The sequence below is a fragment of the Anastrepha ludens genome, chromosome 6 (assembly GCF_028408465.1).
Source record: "Anastrepha ludens isolate Willacy chromosome 6, idAnaLude1.1, whole genome shotgun sequence".
NCBI lineage: Eukaryota > Metazoa > Arthropoda > Insecta > Diptera > Tephritidae > Anastrepha > Anastrepha ludens.
In genome coordinates this window covers 94,672,550-94,693,650 of record NC_071502.1, presented here as the reverse complement: position 1 = coordinate 94,693,650, position 21,101 = coordinate 94,672,550, and the positions used below count along the sequence as shown (strand labels likewise).

Genomic DNA, 21,101 nt, shown 5'->3' with positions numbered 1-21,101 from the left:
GCTCATAATACACAACACCCAGCTGGTCCCACCAGATACACAGCATAACCTTCAGGCCATGAATATTCTGCGCCGACGTCGATGTTGAAGCATGGCCAGGGTATCCATACGTTGCCCGACGTTTTGGATTGTCGTAATGGACCCACTTTTCATCGCCAGTCACAATTCGATGCAAAAAACCCTTTCTTTTGTGCCGTTGAAGCAGTTGTTCGCATGCCATAAAACGGCGTTCAACGTCTCTTGGCTTCAATTCATACGGCACCCAATGGCCTACCTTTCGGATCATTCCCATGGCTTTTAAACGTTTGGAAATGGTTGATTGATCAACTCCCAAAGTTTTTGCAACCTCTTCTTGCGTTTGAGCCGGATCTTGATCGAGCAATTCCTCCAATTCGGTATCCATGAACTTTGGCGGCGCACCCTCGCGTTCTTCGTCTTCCAAGCCAAAATCACCACTTTTAAAGCGTGCAAACCACTTCTGGCACGTTCGCTCAGATAGAGCATGCTCACCATAAACTTCCACCAAGATACGATGACTTTCGGCTGCTTTTTTCTTCATATTAAAATAATGAAGAAGAATTCCCCGCAAAAACACATTATTTGGCACGAAATTCGACATTTTCAAGTGTGGTAAAAATATTGTTGTTTACGCTTCAAATAAAAAACTTATACTGACGTTTGTGCCTTACGACAGTAGCTCTCCAATGAATGTTTGGAAATGTGGATCGATGGAATAATAATCAAGTTACGCCATCTGTTGTAAAACCGCACGAACTTATTGATAGTCCTATTATTTTATTTTATTTTATTTTATTTTATTTTATTTTATTTTACTTTATTTTATTTTATTTTATTTTCTTTTATTTTATTTTATTTTATTTTATTTTCTTTTACTTTTTTATTTGAGCTTAACCCATCTCGAATATTGCCGGAGATTACACATCTCGGATAAAATTTTCAAGGGATTGTGCTCTGGTGGAGCGTAGTCCAAGTTCTACGCCCATGCGATTACTATTGCTTAAATATGTGAAAGTCTACGAACTATTGCACATGTGTCCAGTATGGTCGACTTCTGCATGTCTTCTAAGAGGTGTTGGCAGTCATACTTCTTCAAGTTATTTATTAAATGCTTAGGCACTAATCCAGTGGAAGATATAATTATTGGAATTAAATTCACTTCCCTCGCTTTGTACATCCGTTTAAGTTCTATGGCCAAAGCTACATACTTCGATACTTTGGTGGAGTATGCGCTTTGGATGGTGCGATTAAGGGGCACCGCTATATCGATTACTTCGATTGTTTTGTTTATCTTGCCTTTGGTTCATATTTAAAATACAAGACTTGTTCTTGTAAGAGCCCGTGTTTTATAGCAAGTTGTTGGCGGAGGATCTTTGCTATATTGTTATGTCTCATGCCATATTCACGGGGGGCAAGTACGTTACATCCAGCAATTACATGGTCAATTGCTTCACCATAAATGCCGCACCTTCGGCACCTATCTTCTATTGCATCGCCATATATCGACCTTCGGAAATTCCTTGTTGGGATAAAACGGTCCTGGATAGCGATTGCGAAACCTTCTGTTTCAGAAAATAATTTTCCTCTTTTTAACCACAAATTGGATGATTGTGCGTCCATGCCATTTCAAGATCATGGGGATGGGCACCGTGAATTTATTTTGCCTTCTATGCTGCGATCATTTCTGCTGGGAATTTCCCCTCCTCTGGTAATGGGAAGTCCTGTTCCATCAAACTGAGAGGGGTAAAGCCATTATTTGCCATAGCGATAGCTTTAAATAGATGAGACTCGCTGCTAAGAAAATATGTACGTAGATTCGACGTTTGTGAGAAGTCTAGACGCGCTATATTAATGATTCCTCTCCCACCAACGTTTCGCGGAAGCGATACTCTTTCCACAACGCTTTGATGGTAATGGCTTTGGAACTTAGTAAAAGTGGTGCGTATCAGCTTTTCAACCCGAAGGATATCTGTCTGAGACCATTTTATTATTTTAAACGAGTATGTCAAAAGAGGTATGGCCCAGGTATTGCTTGCCTTGCATTTATTTCCACTGTTCAGACTCGTTTTTAATACAGCTTTCAAAAGCGCCTCAGCCAACGTAGCTGCTGGATTTTTATTCGTTGCGCTATGCCTAAGTCGTCGTAAAGCTCATACAGCTCATCGTTCCATCGCCTGCGATATTCGCCGTTACCAACGTGCAAATGTCCAAAAATCTTACGCAGAGTCTTTCTCTCAAACCCTCCAAGCGTCGCTTCGTCGGATGTTGTCATCGTCCAAGCTTCTGCGCCATACGTTAGGACGGGCATGATGAGAGCCTTGTAGAGTGTTAGTTTTGTCCGTCGAGAGAGGACTTTGCTGATCAGTTGCCTACTTAGTCCAAAGTAGCACTTGTTGGCAAGAGAGATTCTACGTTGAATTTCAAGGCTGAAATTGTTATCGGTGTTAATGCTGGTTCCTAAATAAACGAAGTCTTTTAAAACCTCGAAATTATAACTGTCTACAGTGACGTGGGTGCCGATACCCGAGTGCGCCGACTGTTTGTTTGAAGACAGGAGGTACTTCGTTTTGTCCTCGTTCACCACCAGACCCATTCGCTTTGCCTCTTTATCCAGTTTGGAGACGGCAGAACTAACAGCGCGGTTGTTAAGGCCGATGATGTCGATCTCATCGGCATACGCCAACAATTGTACGCTCTTATAAAATATTATGCCTGAGCGATTAAGTTCTGCGACTCGTACGATGCTCTCCAACATCAGGTTAAAGAAGCCACACGACAGGGAGTCACCCTGTCTGAAACCGCGTTTGGTATCAAACGGCTCAGAGAAGTCCTTCCCAATTCTGACGGCGCTGCTGGTGTTAAGCAATGTCATCTTGCATAGCCGTATTAGTTTTGTGGGGATACCAAATTCAGCATACAATTCGCGGCATACAAGTAACTCCTTTCCGTTCTGTCGAATGCAGCTCAGAAATCGACGAAAAGATGGTGTGTGTCGATTCTCCTTTCGATGGTCGATGATAGACTTTCCAGGTCTGAAGCCACACTGACAAGGCCCAATCAGTTGGTTGACGGTGGGCTGCCGCCTTTCACACAATACGCTCGCTAGAACCTTATAGGCGATATTTAGAAGACTAATCCAGCGGTAATTGGCACAGATTGCAGGATCGCACTTCTTATGGGTTGGGCAGAGCACACTTAAATTCCAATCGGTAGATATGCTTTCATCCGACCATATTTTGCATAGAAGCTGATGCATGCACCTTACCAGCTCCTCGCCGCCATGGTTGAACGTGTGCTCTCTTATTTCTGTCTTGAGTGTAAAGCGGTTTTTCTTATGTGTAAGAAGGTTGAGGCCAATGCAGAACCATAGGGGGCTTAAGGCGTCCCCTTGGAGTATACCACGTTTGATTGAAATCTGTTTTGAAACAGTTCCATTTAAAACCAGTTTAGTATTCCACTTGCTCATTATGCGGCCCAAGAGGGCAACAGTGGCAGCATCGATTATGTATTTTCTTAATATTTCTAATAGGTAGTCATGCGGCATTGAATCAAAAGCTTTTTTGTAGTCAATAAACCCGACGCTTAAATTCTGCCTTCTTCTCAGAGCTACTCCTGTGATTACAGTGTCTATAATAAGCTGATCTTTACAGCCCATTGTGCGCTTCCTGCAACCTTTCTGTGCTTCACATAAAATGCAGTTGATTTCACAGTGTTCATATATTCGATTAGCGATAATTTTCGTCAAGAGTTTTTATGTCGTGCTCAAGCAAGTAATTGGGCGGTATTTTGCTGGCTCAGCAGATAGTGGATAGTATAATGTGTTGTCAAATTTGCACAATAGGCGCCACCTCAACATCCTCTCCATGTAGGGTATCCCCAAAGTTTTACAAATAAACATATTTTTAGAAGAATTGACGACAATGTCCAAGTACTTGGATCAGATAACATGGAATTGCCCACTTATTTATTTTACGTAATTTTTTTCTTTAATTTTTTTTATTAACCAAAGAAACATATCCTCCATTCCATATAAGTGAAAGCCGGAGACTCTTTACTCATACAAAGTACTCAGTACGCGCGTAGCACTTCAATGAATAAAATTGAATAAAATACGCGTGGCTTCTTAAAATATGCCAAAGACGTCATGACAAGCCGCTTTTACTTTTCAATAAGTGCTGTAAAAGTATATTCATTATTTTCTAATGTTTTATTCATTTTTTACACTCCTTATTTTAAGTACTTTTTAAATGCATTTCATTTATGTTCCAGGAATCTATGAATGGTGCATTCATAAATTTTTCATTCTATTGAAATGTAACATTGAAAGAGATTTTTTGTGAGTAATTTCCTCTTTCGTTTTTTAACCAAAAAAACATAAACAAACAAACAATTTTTTATTTTGGCTTTATTTTGATTTTATTTTTCTTGTCTTTACGCCTTTTTCGGCTCAGCCAGCTTTTGTCGGTTTGACTTTGCTTGATTAGTTCAAGGATTTTCGTTTCATGTCTCTTATTGACATCTGCTGTCTGTTAATTCTTTAGGCGCATTAAGAGTGTCGATTATATTTCGTTGCGAAATAACATGTAAAAGGGTGAACACACATACGAATATATACATGCATAAGTATGTATAATACGGGTTATTAAAAAAGCTTTTTTTCGCGTAAAACCTCTTTACTTCTTACTGGCTAAATTTGCCTTCTGTTGGAGGAACAAATTATTTTGATTGATTGCCAAAGATTATTTGCTTAGATGTGGCCAATTAAGAGGTGTGTTTGTTTGACTGAGTGGACGGTCGAAGCTCAACTTAGATATGTTTACATTAAGGGACACAAAGATACATAAAAAAATCGGCACTGTTTATTCAGTGGAATTTTTAAATTTATTACATTTTAAAACTTTCGCAAAATTGTTTCGGAAAAATATATTATTAACACTTATGTGAGTGGATTGATTTGAAAATACCTCCGCAAACTGAGTTTTTTTTTAAATTGAATTAAAATTAGTGCGCAGCTAAGTTCCCGCTGTTTGTCAATAGATGCCGCCAGCTGTGTGTGCTAGTCGATTCTAACATAACCTAAACGTCATAAATCAAGCTTAGACATATGGTAAACAAACTGCTTCGACACATTAGTGATTTTGATTTGGGGAAAAGGTCTGATTTTATGCCGAATAATCGTCATTTGCGGGAAGTGTTGATTTTGCTCTTTTATTCCAAAAAAACGACGGCTGAAGCGCATCGAGAGCTACAAAAAGTTTATGGAGATGCTGGCAACGTGCCGAGATTGGTTCCGTCGCTTCAAAGGCGTTTTCAAAGACGACCGTCCGCGTAAAGGAAGGCCAAAAACCTGCGAAGACGCTGAATTGGAGGCTTTACTCAATGATTATCCGTGTCAAACGCAAGAAGGGCTTGCTTCAGTATTAGGACTTACTCGCCAATTCATTTCCGAGCGATTGCATGCTTTGGGAATGATTCAGAACAGGGGATTTGGTTTCCTTATGAGTTAAAACCAAGGGATGTTAAACGTCGTTTTTCGTTTTTTCGCCTGTGAACAACTGCTCCAACGGCAAAAAAGGAAGGGGTTTCTTCATTGCATCGGGACGGGTGATGAAAAATGGATTCATTACAGCAATCCAAAGAAAAGAAAGTTATGGGGACGATCTGGTCATGCTTCTACGTCGTCGCCTCAGCCGAATATTAACGCTGCGAAGGTTATGCTATGTATTTGGTGGGACTCAGTTAGTGTTATTTATTATGAACTGTTAAAACCAAGCGAAACCATCACTGGGGAATCAGAATTATGATACTTTCGGGATAAAGTGAGTGAGTTAATTTTCATAAAAACGAAAAGCGAGAAAAATACCTTAGTGGTACCACACAAGTTTACATCGATTGAAATTTGGTTGAGTTATTCAAGTTTTTCGTACACCAAACTTCTAAAAAAAGGCAAAAAACAAATCAAAAATCTCATTATTTGCTTCCAAAATGATCCAAAGGAAGTGGTGGGAATATGTATCTCGGTTAACTTAGAGATTATCTTAAAGGGATTAGTTAGAACAGATATGAATAGCACAAAAAATTTGTTTTCTATGGTTTTCTACTTTATTGCAAAAATTCTGATGTTAGGCATCGTCAAGTACCAAATTATCCATTCTTCGCTTATAAAGTATTCCTTAATAATATAACTACTGCCATTTCCTTATTTCTCTTTCCACCTCATCATTACCAAATCTTACATATCTTACACCTTTTCTTCTAGGCGCTCGATCGCAAGTGAATTCACAATTCGAACTGACTCAATGTAAATATTATAAAGAAACTACTATGAAGCACTTTGTTAAAGCCTCTATCCTCTGGTCAGCGATAAGACAATACGAAAGGTGCAATAAACGCTCATATTTCCGGGACTAGAAAGCACTCAACATATATATAGAACCACTCCAATTTTGTGCTAATTTATCAATATATTGTGCTAATTATATATATATATATATTATCTCTAGATGCTCGGGTATCAAACTATCAGATTTCTCCTGCAGAAAGCCCATGAAACTAATAATTTTTGAAATGAATAGCTGTAAAGCGACAAGAACCCGAAGTTTGGATGGGAGTACTCGAAGCAAACTTGTTCGTACCTTAGTTTCAAAAAAACCCACTAGTGGGCTCAATCATATTCCAGGGGAAATTTTTTGCAATCGAAATCTGTGCTCATGAGCATCTGCATGGAAGAGCAAAGGAACCTGAGTATATAATGAAGGCCTTACATTCTCTATTGGGTGTTTGGTCGAGCTCCTCCTCCTATTTGTGGTGTACGTTTTGATGGTGTTCCACAAAGGGAGCGATCTACTGTTTTTAAGCCGACTCCGAATCGTAATATATGTATGTATGATATTTTTTAATGAGTAGCTTTTTCATGGCAGAAATACACTCGGAGGTTTGTCGTTGCCTGCCGAGAGGCGATGGCTATTAGAAAGGTCTTAGTATTACATAAAATGACAACAATTTTTGTGGATGACTGCAAAACTTACTCTTCAGCAACGTCTAAATGGTCTATACCTTTTTTGAGTAAATTTGTCCCCAGCTGCGCAAGCCAAAAAAGAAAAAAATGCAAACAAAGAGTTTCATGACTCTTTCTCAGAGGGTAACTCAACAATTTCTAGAATACAGAAGGTGCAGGAATATAACGACTCTTAGCACTCTGACTAGACGCTGCAGGTTAGCAAATGCGAGAACGTATCTTATCATAAGCCATACACTCATACACATTGGAGAGAGACTAATGTCTCCATGTCAATACTCTCCACCCGAATTTGAAGCATGATACCCCTCAAAGTACTTGGCTCTCTAAATAAGCTAAGGGTGGAGAAATGCTTCACAACTTTTAGACGACGACCGCCTCCAAAGTACTCAGTTGTCTGGTAGCCTCAGATTTTTCAGGTGAGTTTATTTTTAAAGCTCAGCGCAAAAAAGCTGCTTAGGTCGCAATACTAGTACTTGCTACACATTCAATAGTAATAATAAAATTATGTGGTGCTGTCACGTTCTATAAGCGGTAGAGGCATTTAAAAAAAGTTTCAAACTCGAAATTTCGAAAATAGCGCCAGTTGGGTTCTTTAACCGATACTGTAATTATGTATTTCCCATTCAAATTTAATACTAATAATATATAAAATTTCCATATATGTATTTATATACAAATTCATACGTGCCTGCATTTTTGATTAAAGCAAATTGATTTCAAAAATTCATACTCACATCAAAGTACGCCGCAAACTCATCGAACATCGACTTCAAGTCCCGTTGATTGCGCAACATTAGCGGTAAAATCTGTTCTTCATGTAGCTTCAGAATATCCTCAACATTGCCGAGTAGTCGCAGGCGATTGTCGGCACCTTTCAATGCCTCGGGTGCATCCGCACGCGCATGCGCCTCGCCATAATTCTTAAGACCTTTGCGCAAATTATTCACATAATTCACTTCAGTCTGTATCAGCTCATCAATGATGAAACTGATCTTCTTCGAAGCGTAAATTTCACTCTGATCGCAGGGAAAGAGATTCTCCAGCGAAAGTGTATCTTCATCCTCGTGACTGTTGAAGGCGGAAGGGAGAGAAATGTATGACCGGTTAAAGGCAATTTTATTAGAATAAACTTCAGGTATTTTTGTTTGCTTTAATTCTGCACTAAATTACAATAAATGTGCGCCGATTTTTATCTAGCATCTAAGAACTATATTTATTTTTTGAATTTATTGATCCTCGTATTTTGAATTCTTCACACATTCCAATTAATAAAATTACATTTACCCCCAAACAAGGCAATTATGTAATGATTCAAATCAATTCAATTAATTCATAACATTTAATATTTGAATGTAAACAAAACAAAATGAAGCTGTACACACACCCACACTCACTAAAGCGAATAACAACAAATACAAATACAAACACAAACAAACACTTACTATTCATCGCTGAGTATTTCGGGCAGAAAGGGCGTATGTGGAATGATGGTGTGATTGTTGCCATTGTTGTTGTATAATAGATTGATGGAATTACGTGCAGATGAGGGAGGCGATGGTGAACACACCGGCGCTGAGGGTACAATTGTTATAGAGCTGGAATACAAAACAAAGGCACACGACATAGGCACAAGAAATATTAAAAAACAACAGATTGGGGAAAAGAAGAGATGTATGGATTTATGTATGCGTTTATGTATATGTGTAGTATATGTATATGTGTATATGCATGTATGTATTAATATATATTATTATTTAAATTTGTGGGGAAAATCTTTTTGGCAGAAAAATCTTAGAAAGTAAATAGTAATAATCAGTGATAATAACTATCGCCTGGGGCTTTCCTAATAATATTGAAATTGCAAAAACAAAATTTAACATGAAATTACGCGAAATGGGTAAATTGTAATAAAAAAGTATAAACAGTTAATGAATGTATATGTAAGTTTAAGCTCAATTATTTCTCATGGGGCTCAAGTTTTTTAATAACTTAAACTTTACAAAGAAAACTGTATTCAAAATTTAAAAAATATGATAAATAAAAATAAAAAAATTAAATAAATAAAAAATACATAAAAATTAAGAAATTTTTTTTTTTAGATTTTCAAAATAAAAAAGTTTTAATTGCTACATTCCACAGAAATTAATTCAAAATACATACCTGTATTTTAATTATGCAAAATTTTAGGGGAAAATGCATTCAATTTTATGAAATTAGTTAAAAAAATGGAATGTACAGATATTTAATGCTCAAATAATTATTAAAAACTATTTTCAGAAGAAAAAAATTATATAAAATAAAACAAAAAAATATTTACAAAAAAAAAAAAAAAGAATTTTAAATTAACAAAAATAAGCTTACCTTGGCTTATAAAATATAAAAAAAATTAAATTGGTAAATAAAAATTGTTTTAAAAATTAATTTTTTAGTTTAGTTGCTTCTTTCTTTGCAAACAATTTGCTTTGCGAATGTATTAACTACCAAAAAATAAAAAAAAATATTTTCATACGGAAAAAATGAATCTAAAACCAAAAAAAACATATTTTCATAAAAAAATTGATTTAAAATTGAAATAAAAAATATTAAGTTTATGAATTTATGAATCTAAAATTAAAATAAAAAATGTTTTTCATAAAAAAATGATTTAAAATTGAAATATAGAATATAAAATTTATACAAAATATTTTCATAAGGCAAAAAATGAATCTAAAACAAAAAAAAAATTCATAAAAAATTGATTTAAATTTGAAATATAAAATATAAAATTTATACAAAATATTTTCATAAGGAAAAACATGAATCTAAAATTGAAAAAAAAAACAATATTTTCATAAAAACAATTGACTTAAAATTCAAATATAAAATATAAAATTTATACCAAGTATTTTTGTAGGAAAAAAATGAATCTAAAATTAAAAAAAAAAAAATATTTTCATAAAAAAAATTGATTTAAAATTGAAATATAACATATAAAATGTATACAAAATTATGTGAAATATTTTCATAAGGAAAAAAACGAATCTAAAATAAAAAGAAACGTATTTTCATAAAAAAATTGATTTAAAATTAAAATATAAAATATAAAATTTATACAAAATATTTTCGTAAGAAAAAAATGAGTCTAAAATTGAAAAAAAAAATATTTTCATAAAAAATTGATTTAAAATTTAAATATAAAATATAAAATTTATACAAAATTATGCGAAATATTTTCATTAGGAAAAAATGAATCTAAAATAAAAAAAATGCATAAAAAATGTATTTAAAATTCAAATATAAAATGTATACAAAATTAAATGAATAAATAAAAATTTTATAAAAATTTAAATAAAATTTTATACAAATTTATTAAAAAAAAAAAACAAGTTGAAACATCTCGCAGAAAAAAATTTCTTTATACAAATTAAAATGGACTTATTTTTAATTTTATAAAATTAATTTTAATATTTATTCCAATTACGCTTACTAATTACAAACCGGTTTTAATTTTTTATTAAAATATGGGTTTTAATAAAAAATAATTCATAAAAAATCAAAAAATTTTTATTAGAAAGCAAACGATGAGTTAATGCCAAATAATTTAGAAATTATATGAATAAAGAAAAACTTTATAAAAAATTGTATTAAAAATGTTTAATTTTTAAGAACTTCTAATTAAACAATTGTTTTTATTAAAATGTTACTATTTTAGAAGAAATAACCAACCAAATACTGTAATAATGTTCTTTTTTTTTGGATTTTTGAAATTAATTTGCAGTTTAATTTAAAAAAAATTATTTCAAAGTTTGCTTAAATTCGTTTACAGTCTTCCATTATTGCAATGTAAATTTCAGTTACTTTTACATCAATTCGAAAGAAAACGTATATTTTATATATTGTATTATATTAAAAATATTATATATTTTTAGAAAAACTTTTTTATAAGTGAAAATTTAAAAAACATGTTAAGGACAAATACGATTATATAAAAATAAACAAAAAAGAAATCAGTTTCATTAAAAGGCTGGTTTAAAAAATGTAAATTATATACAAAAGAGTTGAAAATTAGAAAAAAAAATTAGATTTTCTTAAAAAGTTAATTTCAAAAAGGAAAATTAAAATTTATAACTGGAAAAATTTTGAAATTTTTTAATAGATTGTTACCTGCTTAAAAATATCTAAGAGGTTTAAGCAACTTAGTTAGGGGAAATAAAATACAGGTATCACAATGGGCCTTAGGGCCACCGAGTGTCTTATCTTAGACAAGCAACCTGACTAGCCTAACCTAATCTAATAGATTGGAAGTATCTATGTAGAAAAGAAATTCTTTTGAATGAAGAAAAAAACATTTTTAAATTAAAGGTAATTTCAAACTATTTTAATTATATATGAAAAGTTTAAAAATTAAAATTAGATACAATAATTTAGCTCAAAACCCGGATTTTCGAAAATACACCTATACCTTTTATGCGAAAAAAATTTTAATTTTTAATAACATTTTATTTTTTAAATTAATTTTAGTTTTAATTTTCGTCAAAAAAGTAAACAAAAAACTAAAGGGTCGAACACAAAATTATTAATAAATATTACTTTGATTTTGATTATTATAGAAAACAAACCAAAAAAAAATATTTTGAGTGAAAAGAAATTCATAGGTTACTTACCAACTTAATTTTCATGCCAAAATAAAAAATGTAAGCCCTTTTTTCGTTGAAAATTGGTAAACAACTTTTATAGTAAATAATTTTTTTTTTAATTTTCAATTATAATTTTAATAATTTAAAATTCAAGATATTTTTTTTGTAAAAATACGAAATAATTTGTTGCAAAAATGCTGAAAAATAATTCTGCCTAAACTTTTCTTCAAAGAAAAAATTTAAATTCGTTTAAACTTTTTTGCAAGTAGAGTAAAATACATAAATACATACACACATACATACATTCATATACAAAATATGATATGTATATTCTTAAAAAATTTAAACAAAAACTTAAAACATTCTACATAATTGGATTCAAAGATAAAATTAACAAAAAAAAATGTTCAAAAAACACGACACATTTCAAAAGCTTTGAAGGCAAGAATCTAATTTCTCAAGCTCTCATGTCCCAGTTTCTAAAAATTAGAAAAATTATTTTCATAAAAAAGCGACAAAAGCTTTAGAAGGGAGAAATCTAATTTTTCAAGGTTCGTATAATCATAGACTTAAACAAATAAATAAATAAACAAACAAAAAAATAAAAGTTCTCACAAGGTTTAATAAAATTAAAAATATGCATGCATATGTATGTATGAAAATATATGCATGTCGGTAATGAACGATATTCCATAATCAATGCACGGCGAGGTGTACACCACTGATTATCAAACCATGAATTACGAAACGCAAGAAGAAAGCACGAATGTATACAATAAGAAAATGCAGGTTTACTTCAACCAAAAAAATTAAAAACACTGCCGTTATGCAAGCGGAGAAAAAAGATTAGACGTACACAGAAGAAAAGTTATCTTATCAGCTGAAAGTCTTAATTATACACTTAACAGCAAAGAACAATAAATCTATGACTCAGTTGTTGAAACATTTCGCTTAATCGCACTTTGCGCTGCACTTTAACACTTCTTAAGGGGAATTTACATAGAAGGGAGGGAGTTATACGGTTCTTTTAGTTTGGATGGCTCTTTAACAACAAAACATTGTTATTGTTTAGTTATTCAACAGCTGAGACCACAACCAACTGTTTTGTTCTCACTTTCATTTTAACCTCACTCTAATTCCACTCTTACTCTCACTTCTTCCTTGTGCTCGTGGTTCTTGTTATAGCAATAACGGTTCGTATTTCAAGAGCCAGGCTGTTTAAATTTAAGCTGGCTGTTACTCATGCTTTTTTAAATGCTGTTTTGTTATTTTTTCAAATATTGATTTTTAACTGGAGAAAAAGAAACTCTTTTGTTAATTTATTTTTATTAAACAAAATGTATAAAGAATTTGCATTTTCACGATTTTTTTATTTCTATTACATATTATTACAATTTATTCTCACTTCTCACCGGCACTCATACCAGTTTTGTTTTTTTAATTTCTATGGTTATATAAATGTGGATTCACTAGTTTTAATGTAAGAATTTATGTAAATTTATTAATTATTTAAATTTGTTAATTTATTAAAAAAAATTTATTGTTAAAACAACAACACTTCCGAACATTTTTTACTTGTTCAATTTACTCCGAATTTTCTACTCTTCCAACCTACATTAACTTATAACATAACTTTCTGCCAATTTCAATTTTTTTCATTTGAGTACGAATTTGAATTTTTGTTCAATTAAAAGAGTTTTTTTTATTGTCTTTTAATTGTTGCGTATATTCATTAAAAATATATGATTTAAAACATTTCTGTTTTCTTTATAGTTAAATTTTCACTTCGCCTATTTTTTAGCACATTTCGATTCCATTTTCATTCCACTTTAACTTTTTTTGTAACAAATTTAAATTTCACGTTTATTTATTTATTATTTAAAAATGCCTTAACACGATTCACTTGAATTGCAGTTATCATAGTTTTGGATTTTATTTTTGTTTTAATCCGAACTCCTTTTTTCTTTTCTTCGCTGTTTTGCTTAAACCACACCTGAGTCAAGTCATGGTTTACGATTTTTCTTTTTAGCTCAAATTGTGATTTTTTTTTAGCAACAGGAGCCGAATATTTTCATTTTCGTTAAGCAACTAGTTTCCAGATTATTTGGAGTATTTCGGTCTATAATTTTTAAATTATGAAAAACAAAAGAAAATATTTCAAAAAAATTTGTTTTCCAAAAAAATTTTTTTTTCCAATAAAATTTCCTTCCTGTGTTTAAGGGACAGATAGCTGTAAGATTTCGAAATTTTTTTTTTTTTTTTATAAAATGTTAATATAATCCTTCAAGAATTTGTCAACAAATTTTTAGAACGTAAATTTAAGATCGTCAACCGTGACGACTCTATTCTTTGCGTTCGAGCGCTGGGAGAGGTTTGGTTACGTTGCCGACTTGTTACCTGTCTCTTGAATCTCTTCACCTTTCTACCTGTCCATTATTGAAAATTTGTATGAGCAGAGAATAGGAAAAAAGCTGTAATGCCACCTATTATCATTTGTGCTCCACGAATGGCAAGCCAGGCCGTGAGTACTGTCCACCTGGTCCTGACAGCTGGTGCAAATGGCAAAAAGCTAAAGCCTCTGGAGAAAATTTTAATCACCCACTATACATCTCTACATCTAGATATTCAGCAGCACGTAGGGCCCATATATTAAGATTTATCACGAGATGAATTGCTCGAAAGATGTTTGGGTGGTCACACGCAAATGAGAGTTTCAACTCTACCGTTTGGCGTCTCGCTCCAAAACACCTACATTCGGGCTCAAAAATTATTGAAATGGTCTCATACATTGCTGCTGGAATATTCAATGAAGAGTATACATCGATTTTAGAAACAATGAACTCCTCAAATATAATAATTGGCCGACAATATAAATCTTGCGCCGAAAAACTGGATGAAAAGAAAGTGATTCAAGGAAATCGGCTCAGCTCATTAGCCACCAAAGAAGGTCGTAAAGCGCGTCAACAGCAACTAATAAAAACAGAATGAGTTCTACGGGGCTTCAGAAGGACAATTATATGGCGCTGGAATTGCTGATTGATAGGTAAGACACAAAAATCATTAAATTTTCATGTATTTAAACTTTAAGCGCGTTTTTCTCAAAACTATATTTTTCGAACTGGCGTACACGATAACTCGAAAAGTTATTGAACGATCTCTCTGAAATTTCGCACACATCTTTTTTATGATATTTATTTCTATGTGAATTTACAAGTTTTCGAAATTTTTTTGAAAAAATAATTTTTTCGAAGCAAAAATAGTAGGAAAATTTACCCCATTTTTGTAAGCATTTTATTACCCGATTTTTTTTTTCATTTTTGTTTAATTCATATAGAAATTAAGACATGAAAAAACAAAAACATTTTTGGTTTTTTCTATTCAGGTCACTGACGCCGATGCTGCAATGCCCGCTGATTGAGAAGCCCCGCTGGGACCTTCCTGGAAGAATTGAGTGTACATCCGCCATTTTAAATGATTAAAATAAACGGAAAAATTTTATATTATTTTAATGTTTAAATAAACTGTATGCCAATTTGGAAAAAATATATTGATTTCTTCACTTTAAATAATTTTAATGAAAAGCAGGGGAAATATGGCCGTTTACAGGTATCTGCCCCCTTAAAATGTTATTCGAAAGCGTCATAACATATTTTTTAACATAACTTAGCATGGAACTAATATCAACTTTTCTTAAAACGTCCTTAGATAGATATATTTGAGACTTGTAAATCGCCCTCTTGGTCTTTTGAGCCTCATAGTCTCTGTAATTTAGTCTAAAAAAATAATGCATTTAAAAAATTTCAAAATTCAAACTTTAAGTTTTAGAATTTTTAAGCAATTAATATCTCGATTTTTAAGTTTTCAAACGTTCATATTAAATTTCAATAAAATAATTTCACCAGATTAAGATCAGATTAAAAATTTTGTGGAAAAAATTAAAAAAATTGCAAAATTTCTAAATTAACGCTTCAAATTTTAGAATTTAAAATTTTTTTTACATTATTTATATCCCAAATTCAAAGTTTCATTAAAAATTAAACTTTAATCAATTAAAAGGTGCCATACCGAATATTGATTGAATACATATTGAAATATCAAAAAATATGAAACGTATTTAAGGGGGGAGCCTGCTTTAGAGGCTTGAAAAAATCGATTTTTTTGTTTTGCATAAATGTCTTCCCAAACTATCCAAGAATGTGTCCTCAAAATTTCAGAAGCAAATTCAAAATATTTTCGGAGTTACAGAAGAAATTGTGAGCAAGCGTCGAGCAGGTATACGAGCGGCCGGATCGCTCGAAGTGCGATTTTTCGGTTTTTTATTTTTACGATTTTTCCTAATTGGCGGGAAAGATAGGGGAAAAGTTAAACGTCCTATCGAAACGAGATAACATTGATTGTATTCGGAATTAAATTCTCTTCTAGTTGAACCTAAAAAACCTTAAGAAAGTTATGATTAACTCACTTTTTAAACCATCTGAAGTGAATTTGTGTTTCAAAAAGAATTAATTTTTTTTTAATTAGCGAAAAATTGTTGAATTTCTCACTTATTGTTTAATTTTCTTGGTTTAACTAGAAGATATACTATACCAAAATAAAAAACTTTTTGGGTTTTTGGTTTCAGATGAAAATTGCGACCTGCCGCACGACACATGCACAATCGAGGCGCCTCGGCAAAATGCTTGTACCAGGCATAATATGGCATATATTTTAAAGAAAAAATTTGGTAAGACTGTTGAAATATATAACAATAAAACCAGAAAGTTTCGTTTCAATCGAATATTTCTTTCCTTCCCAAAAAAATCCACAAAAGAATCGATTTTTTGAAGCAGGCTCCCCCTTAAATTTAGTATTTGCTTGTTCCAAAGTTAAACATAACTCAAAACGTAATTTAGAAAGAAATAAAGAATTTGGAACCTAAAACTTTAAATTTTAGAATTGTTAAGTTAATTAATCATCGATTTTAATGTTTTATAGTTTTAACTTTCCAATTTCTCTAAAAGAGTTTCACTAAAATAATATATAATTCAAAATTTAATTTTAAAAAATTTTAAAATCTAAAAATTACAACATACAGTTTTATAGTTTTTAAGTTATTAAATTTTTTGGATTTTTAAATTTTTAATTCCACGAAAAGTTCAAATTTAATCCATTAAAAAGTGCCATTTTGAAATAATAAAAAAAAATTTAAGATCATTTACGACCAGACAAATCTGGCCATCCTACAATCTGAAACAGACAAAAACCCTTTTAAGTCTTTCGAAACACGAACTAAGGCATATAATATCTCTTATCACCGGCCACTGCCTTTTGGGCACTCACGCACGTCGGCTCGGGGTTCCTCAAAACGACCTGTGCAGATACTGCGAAGACGAAGATGAGGAAGTATCGAGCAGACATTTGCTGTGCAGTTGTCCCGGTCTAGCCAGAAGTCGATTCGCTCTTCTAGGCTCTCCAACAATTGACAATCTTTCAGTACTCTCGCACCTGAAAATCGAATCTCTCATCAAATTCTCGAAACGAATTAATATCTTTGACCAAAATCTACAATAAAAATCTCGGTTAGGTGGGGAAATCATTTAAAAGAATGAGCTCTAGGGCAACACAACGGACCCAACTTGCGGTCTATGTGGTACTCCGATGCGGGGTCACCCTTAAACCAACCAACCAACAAAGATCATTTTAATAAGATGATTTTTTTAGAAGGAAATTAAAAAAAATTGAACAGTAAGCAAAAAAATGTTTTAATGAAAAATAATATTTTTGAAATATGTCGCTTTTTTTTAATTTATTAATTAAAATGTTTTAATTTTTATAAAACTGGGACATGAGAACTTGAGAAATTAGATTTTTGGCTCCAAAGCTTTTGAAATATGTCGTTTTTTTTAAACAATTTTTTTTTTTTTAAATTTTATCTTTAAATGCAATTAAGTGGAATGTTTTAAGTTTTTGTTCAAGTTTTTTAAGAAAATAAAATTAAAAAGTGCCATTTTGAAATAAAAATAAAAATGTAAGATCATTTTAATAAGATCATTTTTTTTGCAAGAAAAATTAAAAAAAAAAAACAGTAAGCAAAAAATTGTTTTAATGAAAAAAGATATTGTATTAATGCACTAAACTATTATTATAAGTTTTTGATAAGCCAAAGCCAAAGCCACTGAGCCACTTAAAAATAAAATTAGTTGATAAAATGTATTTCAACGAGGTGGCGCAAAATTAATCACCTTATGGAAAGATTTTTTTTAAATTTTTGCAGTCAAATTTGACATTTATGAATTAGACAGCTGAAATACGCCTACAAACAGAAAAGGAAAGGAGCGCGCGAATTTTGTATTTTGCTCAAGCGGCTGAGAAAAAAAATAAAATGAAAGAACAAAGACAACTTTTTGCTTGAAGGGCTTCTCAACAACTGATTTATTATAATTTCAATTATTACATTTAGACTTAAACTAACGTACATATGTATTTGCTTATTCTGCATTTAATATTTAATTTTACAAATTGTTGTCAATACCTTATTCCGCATTTCCTGTCCCACGCTTTTTCAGGTAAGTCAAACTGTTGCAAAACAGGAAATGCGTTTCCAATTACTTTTACTTATTGTTCATTATTTTATTTACACACTCATCAATTTCGTCTGTTTTACAATGTGAATTTATATTTGAAATTGAATATGTAACTTCTCCCCCCTTTAGATTAGAATTCTCCTGAATTCTTTTATTTAATTTAATAGTTATACGTTTGTGTTTATTGATGACAACAATGACAGTTATTAGAATTATAATAATGCTTAGTACATTGCAGATATGTGAGATTTTACTATGAATTTTCAATTTAAAAATGTTTTCTACATTTGATCTATTTTCCTCCAATATTTCATCGAATTTAATTTTTTTTGTAAAGTTCCGAATGTCTTCATATTTTACACTTTCAATATTTTCTTCTATGTTTTCGATATAATTTGAAAAATAGTAGTCACTAATTTTAATTGAACAATTATTATATCTTATGATATAGTTTCCGTTCATAATTGGTTTCTCTTTATTACATGTTTGATTCATTTGTAAATTTACAGCATTTTTAACAATAATCGTTTTTACGTCTATGGCTAGAATTTCAAGATCCTTATTTCTGGTGAGGTGACAGTTTTGTTTTAATATGCAGTGTTTACTTCGTTTCAATCTTTTTAAAGATTTATTTTCTTCAAATAATAAAGTTTTATTTGCATAAATGAATATTTCTTCTATTTTTGCTTCTATTTCATTATTTTCTTTATTAGGTATTGGAATAACCTTTCTTATTTTTACATATTCAAAGTTTTTAGGTATTTTAATGCCGAATATTAGATAGGTGTTATTTAAAATGGCTGTGCCTAATTGTAGATACTTAAGCTTATTATAATCAATATTATATTTAACTATTTCTTCACTAGTTAAAATATTTGGGTGTAATATTCCATATTTGGCTGATACAACATTTTCTTGTATTTGCTCAATTTTACTTTTTAATAACTGAATCTTTGTATACTGGTCTAAGTATAAATTTTGTTTATATTCGTCATACATAAATTTATTAATAGAATTAAGTTCTTTTTCAATTTTTACTCTATCACTTTTAACGATTTCTTTGAGATGCTCTATAGCTGAACTGAAATAATTGTTTATTTTGATTTGTTGGTTCATTGTGTCATTCGTCTGTAAAAAGTGCGTTTGTATATTTTGTCTATCGTCTTCGTCCATTGTACCAAAAAACCATTTTGACATACTACCTATTGCATTAATTAGTCCGCGTTTATTTCTAGTTTTTACTGGCATGAGCGTTAGTAACTTATTCCTTATGTCTAACAACTCTCGTTGTAGTGTCTCTTTATTTTCTAATTTCATTAATACTATATTGTCCGTCATTTCGTTGATAATAGTTTCTAGTTTGTAAACGTCAATCATGTGTAGTACTATGTCACTATCTGTGGGTATTTCTTGGTTTCTAATTTGTAAATCTATAAATCCGGTTTGTTCCGTTAGTTCCGTCCAAGTCATTATACCTTTACATTGTCGTATCGTTAGTATTATTGCTATCATCATGATCCATGTCTGTAAATTTTAAAGGTCGTTTAATGTTGCATGGATGAATATTTTTTAACAGTCCTTTTTTATATTTAGGTTGTTCTTTGTGCCTAACCGCTTTGTAGTTCTTTATGAATCCCTCACGTCTTTTTTCTTTATAGTCCTCTCTTTTTAAATTAAGTTTATCAATTTTCTTTCTTTTGCATTCTTCTAAATTTTGTTTAATTTTTCCTAGATCTAAACGTCCTTCTTGAACGTCTTTTGGTGCACATTTAATACTTGAATGATACCTTTCGTTATAATTTCTGATTGTTCGTTGAATTAGTTGTTGGATAGGTAAATTTTTATTAGTTTGGTACAAAATCCTAAACTTTTCTGCCATCGTATTATGAAATCTTTCTATATCGGCATTTCCTGTATGGCTGTTGGGCTTAGATAAATGTAATTCGATTCCTTGTTCTGTTAGAAATTCCCTTATCCTTATTGTCTTAAATTCATTGTCTGCTATTATTTTATCTGGTTTTCCTATTTTAGTGATATGCTCTTCTAGTTTTTCTATTATAGTCATATGATTTCTGTCATTCAATGGATACGCTGCGCCAAATTTCGAAAATTTATCTATGGTCGTCAAAAAGGTAAATCCTTTGATTACGTATGTATCCATATGTATGATTTGGTTTTTATCTGAAGGAGTTTCTGTGTAATGAAATTTATTTTTAATCGGATGTCGTTCATACTTTACTTGTTGGCAAATGTCACATTGATTAATTACCACTTGGATGAGTTCCATGAGTTTTGGAAAATATATTATATTTTTGATTTTATTATAAGTTTCTTGTATGCCAGAGTGCATACTCTCTCTTACATGATACAGTGATATTTGTTTTACTGCTTCCACTTCAGTTTCAATGTCCTGTGCTCTCATGGTGCACTTAGTAAAATTAATCTGGCTATCGTTTGAATACATATCTATAAGCTTCTCTTGTACTATATTATAGTTGTGTTCGGATAGTTCCGAAAATATCCCTATTTTCCCTTTTGAAATATATCTTCCGAAAATTTCTCCCATTTGTTCAAAATCACTCTCTGCAATAAAAATTATTCTCTTCCCATGTATTTCTTTATATTCTTCTGTTTTATTATTCGTTAAGATTATTTGAGTTTTATATTTATTCACGATTTCTTCTTTTATAAAAAAAATGATCACCCAAATTCTCCTCTGCTGAATGTACTGTTGCCATGCTTACGTTGTCTTCCTCCCCATCGAGCGAAATTAGGTTTATGCTATTGGAACTGTCTTCATCTTCATATTTTAAAATATTATCTTCACTTTTTTCTATTCTACTGAGAAAATCCGCTACTTTGTTCTCTCTACCTTTTATATAG

The 21,101-nt window shown here is 31.4% G+C and overlaps 1 protein-coding gene across 2 annotated transcripts in view; it reads right to left on the bottom strand.

The window, feature by feature from the left end:
* The window catches only part of LOC128865693 (rho guanine nucleotide exchange factor 25), a 113,582-nt gene that overhangs the window by 88,434 nt on the left and 4,047 nt on the right, over window positions 1-21,101 (bottom strand). The window contains exons 2-3 of one of the 2 annotated variants that reach the window (XM_054105960.1): window positions 8,482-8,634; window positions 7,774-8,107 (exon numbers count right to left, since the gene is read on the bottom strand). In XM_054105960.1, the coding sequence (XP_053961935.1) occupies window positions 7,774-8,107; window positions 8,482-8,634 (487 nt within the window). The remainder of the gene's footprint in view (window positions 1-7,773; window positions 8,108-8,481; window positions 8,635-21,101) is intronic. The other variant, XM_054105961.1, reaches the window with a different exon arrangement.